This window comes from Rhinoderma darwinii, chromosome 3, assembly GCF_050947455.1.
Source record: "Rhinoderma darwinii isolate aRhiDar2 chromosome 3, aRhiDar2.hap1, whole genome shotgun sequence".
Lineage (NCBI taxonomy): Eukaryota > Metazoa > Chordata > Amphibia > Anura > Rhinodermatidae > Rhinoderma > Rhinoderma darwinii.
Genome location: NC_134689.1, coordinates 134,600,991 through 134,615,310, shown reverse-complemented (window position 1 = coordinate 134,615,310; position 14,320 = coordinate 134,600,991). Strand labels below are relative to the sequence as shown.

General features: G+C 37.9%; 1 protein-coding gene across 1 annotated transcript in view; it reads right to left on the bottom strand.

Moving 5' to 3' along the window:
- Positions 1 to 362: 362 nt before the first annotated feature.
- NUAK1 (NUAK family kinase 1) overlaps positions 363 to 14,320 on the bottom strand; it is an 82,812-nt gene continuing 68,854 nt past the window's right edge. Inside the window, exons 5-7 of the mRNA XM_075856776.1 lie at positions 8,919 to 9,038; positions 6,623 to 6,755; positions 363 to 6,405 (exon numbers count right to left, since the gene is read on the bottom strand). Coding sequence (XP_075712891.1) covers positions 5,288 to 6,405; positions 6,623 to 6,755; positions 8,919 to 9,038 — 1,371 coding nt within the window. The 3' untranslated portion in view covers positions 363 to 5,287. The remainder of the gene's footprint in view (positions 6,406 to 6,622; positions 6,756 to 8,918; positions 9,039 to 14,320) is intronic.

The window sequence follows — 14,320 nt, the reverse complement described above, 5'->3', positions numbered from 1 at the left end:
AAAACGCACCACGACGTGGTGCGTTTTTCAGGCGGAATGTACTGCGGATTCCAGGTCGGATACGCTGCCTGGTTTTTATACAGTGTATCCATCCTGTGGGAACACGGCCTTCAAAAGAAAAAAAAAAAAAAAAAAAAGATGTGCCCGCCATCTCTCAGGACTCCTTGGTAGACAATCCCAGTAAAAGAACTCCCCACCCCATTTCTGTCACAGTCTAGACACACACTTGACAAAATATATACTTGTAGTATGGTTACCAAATGTTTTTAAAGTATATGTTATTGTAACCTTTTTTTTTAAATGCTATGCAATCTATTATATAGAAAATACCATAACACAAAGGAAAAACAAAAACAAAAAAAAACAGTAATCATGGTATTTTATTCAATACAAAAATCAGATAAAAATACCAACATTTATGCGGTTAACACTTCCTAGGCAACATCCTCGAGTACAAACTCAACTTTAATTATTAAACCAAAAGTTGGCATGAAGTTGCACCAATTAAATTACACCAAATATATTATACTTTTGAAACTGATTTAAGAGCAATAAATAAAATGCAGAGTCAAACAAAAAAAATCACAATTGCATTACAAAAATATTAAATAAAATAACAAATACACAATGTGCAGTCAAGTTTTTTGTCTTCTAGGAATGAAAACATGCCAGTAAGTCCCTAAATAACATTTCCAGTTTGGCAATAAGCACTCATTTGCTGCTCATTCACATAGTTGATATTTTAAACTCCACTTACAAATGAAAAAAAACAACAACAAAAAAACAAAAAGGCCTGGGCAAACATAGTCTGTACAGAGTACCAGTTCTTTGGTAGCATGCACTTTCAAAATTACATAAAAAGAATACATTCATCTGGGAAATATGGCCTCTAGTACTTCAAGCTGTATATACTGTATAGTTCTTTCCCACGTATTCTATAAGTATATATGTATAAAACCCTAGAGAATGATAATAGCATATAGAAAATAGTATACGCATATTCATTATTACACGTTATAGATATTTATGCAAACAAAATCTATATCTATTAATAAAATTTTACATTGTTGTTTTAAAGTCTATTGACACGAACTACAAAAGTTGTCCCAAACTAGTGCAGTTTTAAATATAGTAGTACTGTACTAATAAATCCAAGGTTCTGTCATGTTAACGGTGTTGTCTCATGAAGACAACTCTTTTTAAAATGAAGCTGGCCCAGCTATCGGCTGCTATAGCCAGGGGAGCTGCAGCCTGCCATACATTTCCTCTACAGTGGCCATTGCGGGGAAAATGTAGCATTTATATGCCAGCCATTCAAATGCATGGCCGACCAGGTACCACATGGTCGGGCTTGTCTGCAGGTTTGCCAGAGTGAGAGTCACTCTTTGTGATCAGCTGTCTGCTGTCGCTTATAAATGTAGGTGATGAGCAGAGGACCCCATGATGTCCACATGCCCTAATAGGAGTCTCCATCAGACAACCCTTTAAAATATTACTTAGGCCTCGTGCACACGGCCGTGCCCATAATCACGGCCCGCGATTGCGGGCACGGCCGGCCGCAGCCCGCATTTTCGGCCCGTTCTCCTATACAAAGTATGGGAGCACGACCAGTAAAAAAGTAGGACATGCTCCATAATTCCCGGCACAGTTCTACGGCACGGACACCTATCGGTAGCAATACAGAAAGGTGTCCGCGGCCAATAGAACTGAATGGGTCCGTAATTGTGGACCGTATTACAGTCCGCAATTATGGAAATTTTTTACGGTCGTGTGCATGGGGCCTTAAAAATTGCTCTTTTTTTTGTCAAACACAAGTTTGGGAGACATGTTTTTAACATGTGGAGTACTAACACAAATTATACAAAATAGAAAACATAACATAAATACTATAATTATGCCCAAAGGACTGAACAGCAAGAAATACAGTGAAAGGGCATAACATGCACAGAATACAAAAGCTATATCTTATTTATAAAATAATGAGTCATAAACATAACTGAGAGAATTTATTACTATCTTTTATATTACTGGCTAAAAATAATAGTTTCCCATGCATCTATTGTCCCTAGTTGTCTTCCAACCACTTTAGCTTGTGAACAAAATCGAATGGCAGTTTTTAGATTTACCATTTTCTATGTTATTTTAGGAAAAGTCCATTGAGGATGCAAGGTATTTCGCACACATTACAGATGTGTCCACCCTTACCTTAGCTTGAATTTGGTTAAGGACTCCAATTTCTCATGAAATACATTCAATACAATATCGTGACATGCCAGAAAAACCCTTGACAGGCTGCAACTCATATCACAACCACTGGGTGGCTACACAGACATATTGAGCATAGACAATATTGTGAAATTATGTCTTTTTCTCAGAGCTACTCATTTCACGTCACGATACATTGAGATAAGGTAAGGAAGGACACTTCTGTATGTGTGTGTGTACATATATATATATATATATATATATATAGGACGACTCATTTTTTCAAAATTATGGGATCTGATTTTGTAACTGATTTCTATGGCCAGTTTTGGTCTAGGCTATACCGCAACTTTAGGCACATGATGACGAGGCATCAGATGTCATACAATTATACAAATCGTCCAATATGACTTATCTTTTCAGAGACGAAAATGACCAGATAAAAAGCTACCACAACTTACCACTGACTTCTATTGTGAGAAAAGAAAACGGTGTCATTAGAATTGCATATTTGTAACACACTTACACAAGGCATCACATGGCACAACATATTTCAAATAACTATCCCTTCTTAGGGTGGCGGGAGCACTACAGTTTTCACTTGGCTGAGATACTAATTTACTACATCACCAAACACTTACTATACATGGCTCTACTATGGAGCATACTGCTATCTAGAAAGATGTATAGGTATATTTAACATGATAGATGATCTCCCTGCACAAGATATTCTAGTCTTCTTTTATGCATGGGAAAAGTTATAAAACACTTGTTACAACCTAAATCCACAAAAGCTAATAAAAGAAGCCACAGCTCTAATGTGAACAGAGCCTTAGACAGACCAGGAAGACCACTTTGGTTACGATGTACAAAACTCTAATTACTATATTTGATGTTTAGTCTACAAAAATCCTTATTAATATGTGCAATACAGGTTCCCACATCTAGTTTGCCCAGGCCTTTCACATACCCAACGTGGGCATGTTTTTGGGAAATCCAGTTGACCACTAAACACTTTTATGGTAGAAATGACTTCTATCACTTTCTCAGAACTGCCACCTTTCAGAGATTCCCCCATAATCCACTAACATCTTCTATCTTCCATTACCCTCCATAAGCTTTCCACTTGCTACTTCAATTCCATTTTTGAAAATACATCCCATTACATTCCACGTCTGCAACTTTTCTACTTGCCATGAGCCACGTCCATCAACATTTTAGAAACAAACTGATCCAAGGTCACATATCCTACGTTGAACCCATAAATATTTCACATCATTTATTTGCTGACAGTGAGAGTAAAGAAATGTAACTGTATGCTCCACGGAGTATTTGCCAACACAAATGGTTGTAATGGGTTCTTCATGTGAAATACATCTGGAAGTGTCTCAGCTACCACTCAACCAGGGAGAGTGCCTCTTTCATTTTCAGCTAGGCGTTCTCAAATTATATTTGGAATATACTTGCAAATGTGCTTTAAATCCTTAAGAAAACATAACAGCAGGGAACACCCATACCAAAAATGCTTGGGCACCTGTCACTACACTTTCTCATTGATTGTTTTTTTAAGAATCACATAAATTCTACAAGCATCATGATAAAAAAAAAAATATATATATATCAATAGCGGCAGTGAAGTATTTCGTCTATTGCTGCTACATTTCAAACATTTATTGAAAAGCTATAATAGGTCCTATAAATCTAACACTGTTGGCTCTCTCTTAAGTCTGCCATTGCACTGCTAATCATAGCCTATAGATTTATGTGCCCTTTAATATCCTTCCTCCACTAACCTACACATAGGTAACATTTTAAATAGTAGTGATATATTCTTATATATTTAATTATATTAACAGACTTTAACGGGGTTGTCTCAAGTCAACAACCACTGGTCTGTCACTCAGCTGAGAGCCATTGGTCCGGCTTCACAAACCCCTGATGATTTGCTATCATCGGACTACTGAGGGTAGATGTAGTACTACGTGCTATTTATTTGAACGGCCGACAATTTAATACATGGACGTTGCAGGTTGAGTGTGAGCCATGCTTTGTTAGCAGCTCTACAGTCTACTAGCTCATAGTAGTCGGTCCTGCGTGGGGACTCCCCTCTTTGATGTCCATATTCTCTAATATTTTTAATGTAAGACAACTCCTTTAAATTAAAAGTACCAGGAAATTAGATTAAAAACGTAACAAAATATTGATCTTATTACTGTGTTCAGTTATCAACATTTAAGTTACAGGTCACCGGTGAAGAGCTTTTGTGCTTGTGTCCCTACGACAACGCTTCCAGTACTTATACTTTGGCAGCTCAGTGTTAACAAAGACAAACTGGATATCAGAGCAACCAGTTATTGCCCAGGGTTTTTATGCAAATGTAAGAAAATTAAACAAGAAATCTGTTTATCATGAGGGCCATTTTTCCTATGATCACACTGAATTTACAAAATACAGGCCAGTAAGTGTTGTCATAGAAACACAAGCAGAATGCTTTTCACTTTACTGGTGGTCTGTAACTTCAATATCTGATAACTCAGCACGAGAACCTGATATTTAAAAATATAGTTTTCACATTTTTAAAACATATCAATGGGGTGATACTACCGATGATTTATTTCTTTAAGAGTTGGAGAATATTATTTTATTCTTAGAACAGACATATATTATTATATTATTGTTTAATTAAATATACTTAGAAATTTTATATATATCCCTTAGTGCTATAAACGCATTTTTAACAAAACGTATCAAAAGAAACTTAAAAGATGATCAAATGAGGCCAATTGACTATTGACTTAAATGTAAATCCTACTACACAAGTAAGCAAGAGACTGGATTCACACGGTGTGGTCAAAATGCGTTGTGTGACCCAGCATAATAATGTTACATGTATTTCTACTGTCAGTTTGTCTAAGTAAAACCATAATTTATTTGATAATTAACAGCCCAATTTCAATGTAAAAGCACACTAGAGCAGTATTTCTATTGTTTTGTTGTGTTGTGTTCCTACAGGATGTTCCATTCTAAACTATCACTGTCAGCAAAGTAATTTCCTTGCCATAAAAGTTTAGCCCCTCAGTAACTACTTGAGCTTGTTGCAGATCTCTAGAGCTTTTTTGTAAACCTGAGTGACGTCATCCATATCTGTAAGTAGAGAAAAACTGCTGTCAGCAAAGCGATTGCGGTAACGTTTCAGGTTCTGCGGCCGAGGACTTTTAGGAAGTCCTTCAAAATCCTTAATATAAAGAATATTTTCAGCTGAAACACAACTACGTATTCTTTGTCTGTTTGGTCTTCCAGCTGACAAGTCAAGCAATTCAAAAGAGTCATTAGACAAAACGCTGTCATCACTAATGACACTAGATGGACGACTGTAGCTTCGAGATAGACCTTCCCCGGGTGTAAGACCTTGCTCCATTGATTCCAGTGATGTTGTAGCAGGACCAGCCACTGAGGAGTCTGTTTTGCCATTAGAATATTTGCTGTTGTTCTTTAGGATTCCTTTACGCCTGCATGATAAACTGTGAGAAACTGTTCGTTTTGTTTCATTAATAACTGGAGACGTCTCATTGCTCTCTGTGCCGTCATTGTCCAATACTTCTGAAGACTCGCTTCTTTCTGGTGAAGAATAGTAGCCAGACTCCCTCTGCTGAGTCTTTTTTAAAATGCCTTTCTTTGGCATTGGTGTAGACTGCTTTGAGCTATATAATATTGGGTTTTCGAGCTCCCTTGAACATGTATTTGTCAGAACTTTCTCGGTGTCAGGTTTACATGTAGGTGACAATACTGGACTGATAACCCCTTCTATATAACCAGCACTGTGGCAGCGGTGCTCACTGTTGCTCCTCTTTTTCAAGATACTTTTAGGCCTCTTCGATATGGTTATTTCTTCTTGTAATGCCTGTGCAATGTCATTGTCCTTTTTGGATTTCTTCAAAGACCTCTGCCGATCAAGAGATGCTTCAGATGGCTTTGAAAGGCACTTAGTCTTATTTTCAGATTCCATCTGCCTGTTGGTGGAGCGATTGTGCCAGTCAATGAACCTGGCAAGCAATGGAGATTCTGAGTCCTTCAAGACATCACAGTCGCACACACTAGTTTTGTAGCTCCAGTTGACCCACCAATGATTTGCAATATCCTCAATGGTTGCTCGACGCTCTGGATTAACCATTAGCATCCATCTGATTAGTCCACGGGCATCTGCAAAGAAAGTTCATATTAAATATAAATACCTAAATAATTTATGCAGCCATGTGCAGTAAAAAGCTTTATGTATTTACATTTATCATTTTAGTGAGTCCATAAAATACACATCTAAATCTTTTCATTGAGCCTAAATATTTAATATTAATTGCAATTAATACCAGTACTCTTATTCCAATCATACCCCATACTTTAATTCCCACCATAAAATTACCTGATGGCTGGGTTGGCTCTCTATATTCTCCACTGCTTATTTGTCGGATTAGATTTTTGTGATCAAACCCATCAAACGGCATGGTGCCATAAACCAGGGTATAGAGAAGTACACCAAGTGCCCAACTGTCAACCTACAACAGAAAGGATAAACTTCAGTTATATTAAGCATTATATACAGTCAAGGTGTCATGTTGAGAAAAAGGCTGTGGTTTTGCTATGCAGAGATAAAATTATTAACCCATTTGCGCCGCAGCCATTTTTCCATCTTATTTTTTTGTTCCCCGCCTTCCATAAGCCATAACTTTTTAATTTTTCCATTGACATAGCCATATTAGGGCTTGTTGTTTGTGGGATGATTTGTAGTTTTTAATGTCACTATTTCAAGTACCACATATTGTAATGGGAAACTGAAAACAAAATTCTTTGTGGTGTGGAATTGGGAAAAAAACCTGATTCCTCCTTTGTTTTTTAGGCTTTATTGTTACGACGTGCACCGTGTGGTAAAAAAAGATTTTTTATGATGTACTACTTTTACAAAGAAAAAAAACAATTTGATTATTTTTTGTTGCCCTGTTCTAAGAACTATAACTTTTGTATTTTTCTGTCGATGGAGTGGTGTGAGGGCTTGTTTTTTTGCAGGCAAGCTGTAGTTTGTATTAGTTCCATTTTTATTAAAAAAAAAGAAAATTGGGGGGGAAGGTGACCAAAACACAGCTATTCCGACATTGTGGGGTTTTTTCACTGCGTGAATCCTGTGGATTAAATAACATCACATTTTAATACTTCAGAATTTTACCGACGCGGTGATACCAATTATGTTTATTTTTTTACATTACTTTGGGGGAAAATGGAAAAGGTTTTTTTTCTACTTTTTTTTTATCCTTTTAATATTTTTTTTAGTTGGAGCGGAAAGATATGATACTTAGGGTCCTTCATTAGGACCTCAAACTGTCATGACAACCATCTGCACCTCGCAATCGAGTCATGGCCGATAGGTCCCCTCTTTCTAATGGCTTTAAGTCCGTGGTCGCTACTGCCAGCGACATCTAAGTGGTTAAATGTTGGCTGCAACATATAGGAAACTACCACTCAGTATGGAGCAGGCCCAGATTGTGAGCCCACTCCAAGCTCTTCCTTTACAGCTGTGATGTACAGTTACGTCACGTCGCCAATTGGATAAAAGCATATTCCAAGCAAAACAAATATAAGCCCAATTGAACAGTGTTCAGAAGATCTGCCTAACCTTCACTCCTTATCGCTATTAGAAACACCATTTTAATTTTTTTATTGGTGGGCTATGTTTAAAATATAGAGCTCTATCTCCTGGTATAAAGGCCATGCCATCCCCAAGCACTGTACATCACTGTACATCTCATTCTTTATTCCCCCTTTCTCTGCACAAACTCCTCACTGTAACCCATGTTGTTTCATCCAGTCTTATTGCAGCAGGATTTAAGTGCCTGTTACAGAATCTGCAGAACATCTATTCTCCCCCGAGGCAGAGCTTCATTCTCCTTCCTTCTCAAACCTTATAATCCACGAAGGGAAAACAGTGATAGTCTGTGAGTGAAGGGATCCTGTTCATGTTACTTTACAGCTTGTATAGGGTAAGACACAGGCAGACAAGCAAGCTGACCCTACCACAAACTGAGAAAAGCAACTGCAGCTTCTACCATAAAAATAATGTAAAAAGACTCACAAAAAGTGCTTGAAAATTAGATACATGATGACATGCCTGAGCATATTCAGGAATTTAATGAAAAAACTCCATTCAAAATTTGGAAATCCCCTATGATTTTTTTTTTGAATGCTCTTTGTACTTGAATGCTACTGTAATTATAATTAAATAAATACATTTTCGATAAGCATATCAGTCTCAACTGCAGCCTATTTCCAAGATGTTTAGATATACAAACCGAGAAAACTGCATTTGGGTATGTTCACACAAAGCAGATTTATTGCATACATTTCTGCATCTTAAAATCCACGTGAACGGGGTTGTTTCTGCCGCATGGGCATGCATGTTTACAAACCTCATTCAGAAGCAGGAAACCGATTCAGAAATGTCTGCAATAAAACTGCCATGTGTGAACATAACCCTCTTCTCTAAAGAATAATTATCATATACGAAGGTAATCCGGTAGACACTGCAATATCAAAACATCCAAAAATAATTTATTGACAGAGCAAGAACAACAAATGTTGCAGAATGATTACCATTAAGTTAATGGAGGACTATGTTCGGTATAATACAGTTATTTCTAAAGCAATTTTAATTAGAAGGCACTCCTTACCTCGGGCCCTCGATAGGGCTTTCCATTTACAATTTCTGGGGATGCATAAAGAGGACTGCCACAAAAGGTCTGCAAAAATTTGTCTTTTTGGTAGAGATTTGACAGACCGAAATCTGCAATCTGCAAGAAAAAAAAAGGAATTTTTTTTAATGCCTACATTTTCCTAAAAGCCAGAACAATCAAGTTTTTAGTACCATAGAATCATCCAAAATGGAAATAAAAAAGCAAATAATTCACCTCTTTCCACCAGTAGCGTTATATCGCTTTCTATCCACAAAAAGACCCTTCTCAATAATCAAAAACATTTCTGTCAGTCTAATTTCCCCATACTTTCTATCATACATATAGTAATTGCATCATCTTGATGAACAAGTGATGAACCTAAATATGAATCAAAGAAGACAATAACAGTATTGGTTGATATCCTGAGGCCACACAGTCCCCACTGAGGTTTAATATTAGCCTGACAAATAAGTATAGAAGTTGGACATCTGGACTGAACATACTGTCCAAGGCTCCAGAGAAAGGCAGTCCAATAGTGCTTAGACCTCATCGGAAAAGTTGCCGTGTTTGTGCCCTGCTCAATCCTGAACAAGCTAGCCACACTTTCTTATTCTTTAGCAACCTCTTCAGAACTCAATTGTTTAAGCCAAATCAACACCATTAAATGTAATAGTACTTTTAATATATATTAATAGAAAAAAAATATGCTGTCAATCTAGATGGACCCAGACACTGTGTTTTCCTAACAGTCTGCTCTGAAAAGACGCCGGCAATAGAGACATGTGTGAAGTTCTCACCAGTCTCACAACACTGTGAGACTGGTGAGAACTTCACAGGAATATACATGTGAGGTTTGTTTAGGGTCATTATTGGACAAATATGACCGTTGTTTTCCGATTTTCCTTTCTTGTAACCAGTGGTACTAGTGCAAGAGAGAAATGAAGAACCATTGAATATGAACACGATTTTTACATAAATAACAAATTTATATAAAGAGTTGGGTGACTTTGTAAATGCATTGCATTTCTTCTCTTGTACTGATACACTATATACTTATACTATAGTTCAGAGCTGCATACACACGGATCTTAAAGGAACATATTTCATATCTGCCGCGTTGAACATACAAGTTTATGGGGGAGCTGGTAGGAATAGCTGTCTAAAGTGTATGTACATCTTTACTGTCCCACTGCATTATAAGAGCTGAGATTAGGTATACATCTTTGCACCTATACATTTTTTGCATACAGATATCGAATAGCCTATACCAGCAAAACGTATTCCGAAAGGACACTTTTTTTTGCCATAAGCTTGGCTATTGAATTCTGTGGGGATGTTAGATCTATAGCTCAAAACATGTTCCCGATTTATACGTTGAATGGTCACCACAGACGTTAAGGGTGTGTCTATTAATTTTTTGCAATTGCATTTAGCATATTTGTGAATGCAGCTCTGGTCTACAATACAGGATAGAACCAGATAAGTAATGCATTATAGGTTATAACAATAAATAAATTGTAAAATGGTGAAAATACCTTTTAATAATAAATGTTTAAATTCAAAAATTCTTCTAAGGACAACCCCCCCATTATTTTCCCTAAATTCCTCTTATCAATGCTCACTGCTCACTGACTGTATTGCAGGAAGTTGCTCTTAAGCCTAAAACGTGTGTCCTGCCAGTCAAGAAGAATATAATATAACACTTACACTACTAATGAATATACGCTAGTCCCTGACCTTTGTCCAGGCCCTCAATACTGCAAGCATTTTCCCTTAAAAGTGCACGATATGCTTTCCTTAAAAAAACACATAGTTCTTAATGGCATGGAATGTATGAAACATGAAATACAAGGCATAATATATTTGTTTTCTCATGAAGGAGCGGTTTCTGCAGCCATGTTTTCATTATGGCTATTCAGGAAAAAAGTATTTACATTGAAGTCCACTCCCATCCTCACAGACTGATGCTTATCAGCTTTTCCCATTAAACTTGTCAGACTCCTTGAAACAAGATTAATCGGATTTCAGATTACTTAAAGGTCTTGGCACTTAAAACCCAGCAATTTAAGTTATTTGAAAAGAAGCAAAAATATGAGAAGCATTTAAGAGAAATATTATATGTTTAAGTCTATTTTTGGAATATGTGCACATTTCCGATCATATATCTGTAGTTGTACATTGAAATTCAGCAAGTTAATGACTTTCTCAACTAAGACAGGGTGGGTGTGGGTGCCACACAGCCCTATACGACGGACGCATTTTAGGATCCATATTACGTCGGCAACACTAGGACCTTCCCCGGTTTATTTGAAACAAACGTTCTAAAGAACACTATGGTAATCTTAGTCTGGTTCAGTAAAACGGCAGGAAGGGTTGTCCAGGTGTTGCAGCTGTAATATTGAAGTTAAAATGTGAACACATTAAAGCCGTGTTAAACCAGCCTGAATGTAGTTTGCAATGAAAGCTGTGACATGCAAAATATGTAAAATACACTATTTTGATTTTTACATGTGGCACCAAAACATGTTTTTATATAGAAGGTTTTCTGAGAAAAAAAACAAAACATCAAAACCAAAGAAAAATACGCATGTATTGTTTTTCTTCTGTGCAGTTTTTTAATTGCAGTAGTGGTGCTTTATGCTGCACCCTGAGGGTATGTTCACACACTAGCTGTCATTTACGGCTGAAATGACAGACTGTTTTCAGAAGAAAACAGCTGCGTCGTTTCAGCCGTAAATGCTGCTCCTCGTAATATACGAGGCGTCTGTGACACTCGTATATCTTTAGCTGCTCTTCATTGAGTTCAATGTAGAACGGCTTAAATGACGTTGCAAAGAAGTGCCCTGCACTTCTTTGCCGAGGCAGTCAATTTACGCGTCGTCACCCATTCAAATGAATGGGCAGATGTTTGCCGACGTATTGTAGCCCTATTTTCAGGCGTAAAACGAGGCATAATACGCCTCGTTTCCGCCTGAAAATAGGTCGTGTGAACCCAGCCTCACCAGTAGGTTTGACTCTCTCCTTATAATTCCCCCATCTTGTATCAAGTAAGAAAGCACTTCAGTAACAGACGTGTCTTTTCCAAGCCCCAGTGATTTTAGCATGGCATCCCTGCTCCATCGTCAGGTAAATAGAACAGTGGAGGAAATAATTCCTAAGGCCCCATGTACAAGGTAAAGCCCTGTATAGGGGTGGGATCTGGCCAGATCTCACTGGTTCTTCCGAAACGGTTGTTAAAAGAACAGCTGGTTCGAGAGAAGCCGTATCCCACGCGGTCCCCTTGAACTCAGTTGTATCCTAAGGACACGGATACAATTGAGCAGTCTAAGTATATATTTTTTTTAGCTTACACTGCGAGTAGCACTTTATACAGGGAGCACTGTAAGTGGCACTATCTACAAGTGGTACTGCATATGGCACTATCTACATGGAGCACAGTGTGGCACTATGTACAGGGGGTACTGTGGGGTGGTTTATTTAGGGGCACAGTGAATGCAGTTATATTCAGGGAAACAGTGTGTGGCACTATTTTTATGGGGACTGTGTGGTGTGTGACACAATTGTATTTAGGGGCATAGCATGTGGCGATATATTCAGGGGCACAGGTTATGGTGCTAATATATTCAGAGACGCAGTGTGGATTTTGTTTTTATTTATAGGTGGTGATGTGTTGGAAAAGTGAGGAGCTGAAGACATCTGAGCAGCAAACACTGCAGGAATGTATGTGCCCGTTAGAAGTCATCATGGAGGTCTGGATCGAATGGAGAACCAAAGAGAAAAAGGACGACTAGAATCTGAATGGAAATATTTAGTACAGAGCTGTATTTGTGATGGTACTGTATATATGTACTGAGCTTGGTTCTGGTACTATATTTATGTACTGAGAATTGTTCTGGTGCTGTATTTATGTACGGAGCTTTGTTCTGGTGCTGCATTTATGTACGGAGCTTTGTTCTGGTGCTGTATTAATGTACTGAGCTTTGTTCTGGTGAAGTATATAAGTACTGAGCTTTGTTCTGGTGCTGTATATAAGTACTGAGCTTGGTTCTGGTGTTGTGTATACGTATGAGCTTGGTTCTGGTGTTATGTATATGTATGAGCTTGGTTCTGGTGTTGTGTATATGAGCTTGGTTCTGGTGCTGTATTTATGTACTGAGCTTGGTAATGGTGCTGTACTTATGTACCCATTTTTGTTCTGGTGCTGCATTTTTGTACTGAACTTTGTTCTGGTGCTGTGTATTTGTACTGAGCTTGGTTATGGTACCATATTTATGTACTGGCTTAGTTCTGGTGCTGTATTTATGTACTGAGCTTTTATCTGGTGCTGTATTTATGTACTGAACTTGATTCTGGTGCTGTATTTATGTACAGAGCTTTGTTCTGGTACTGTATTTATATATGTACTGAGCTTGGTTCTGGTGCTCTATTTTTGTATTGAGCTTTGTTCTGGTGCTGTATTTATTTACTGAGCCTAGTTGTGGTGCTATATTTATGTACTGAGCTTGGTTTTCTTACTGTATTTATATACTGTGCTTGGTTTTGGTCCTACATATTTGTACTGAACTTGGTTCTGGCAATGGATCTATGCATTAAGCTTGAATCTGACACTGTATTTGTAGACTAAACTTTTGTATTTGGCGGTTGTGGCAAATAGCTGGGAGATTTGTAGGCACTGTTCTCCACCCTTCTCACAGCGCTTAGGCCTCGTTCACACGAGCGTATCAGATTCACGCGTGTGAAAATCACGCGTGAATCTGGTCCGTGTGTGTTTCGTTATGCATCAGTGTGCTTTGCGAGTGGCATGCATTATGCATGCACACGCAAAGCACATCTTTTTTATTTTTTTTTAATTTTCAATCGAATTGATGCTCAAATCACGCACTGCACACGGATACGCATCCATTAGCAGTGCGTGGTTTTCACGCACTGATAGACTTCAATGGGCGCTTAGGTGCGTGAAAACGCACCAATATAGTACATGCAGTGAGTTTCACGCAGCGGACTCTCGCTGCGTGAAAACTCACGCATGTGTGAACGGCCCCATTGAAATCAATGGGTCCGTGTGCTGCGCGTGATTTCCATGCGCAGCACACGGACGTTATGCACGATCGTGTGAATGGGCCCTGAGAAGGGCCCTAAGAAGGGCTGAGCACGCATAGGTTATTGAATATGCACATATAGGTCTATAAATAATAGGGTGAGTTTAATATAATTCTGGGTAGGTACGTATGCTTTTATAAATATACACATAGTGTGGCAATCCAGTTGAACATTCTGGACAGGGAGACACACAAACTAGGATATAAGTAATACATAAAAAAAAATTATTTAGTGTCCACATTAATTTATATAGTATATTTGGAATATTGTAATTGTTTTATTTAATTATTAGAGTTGTA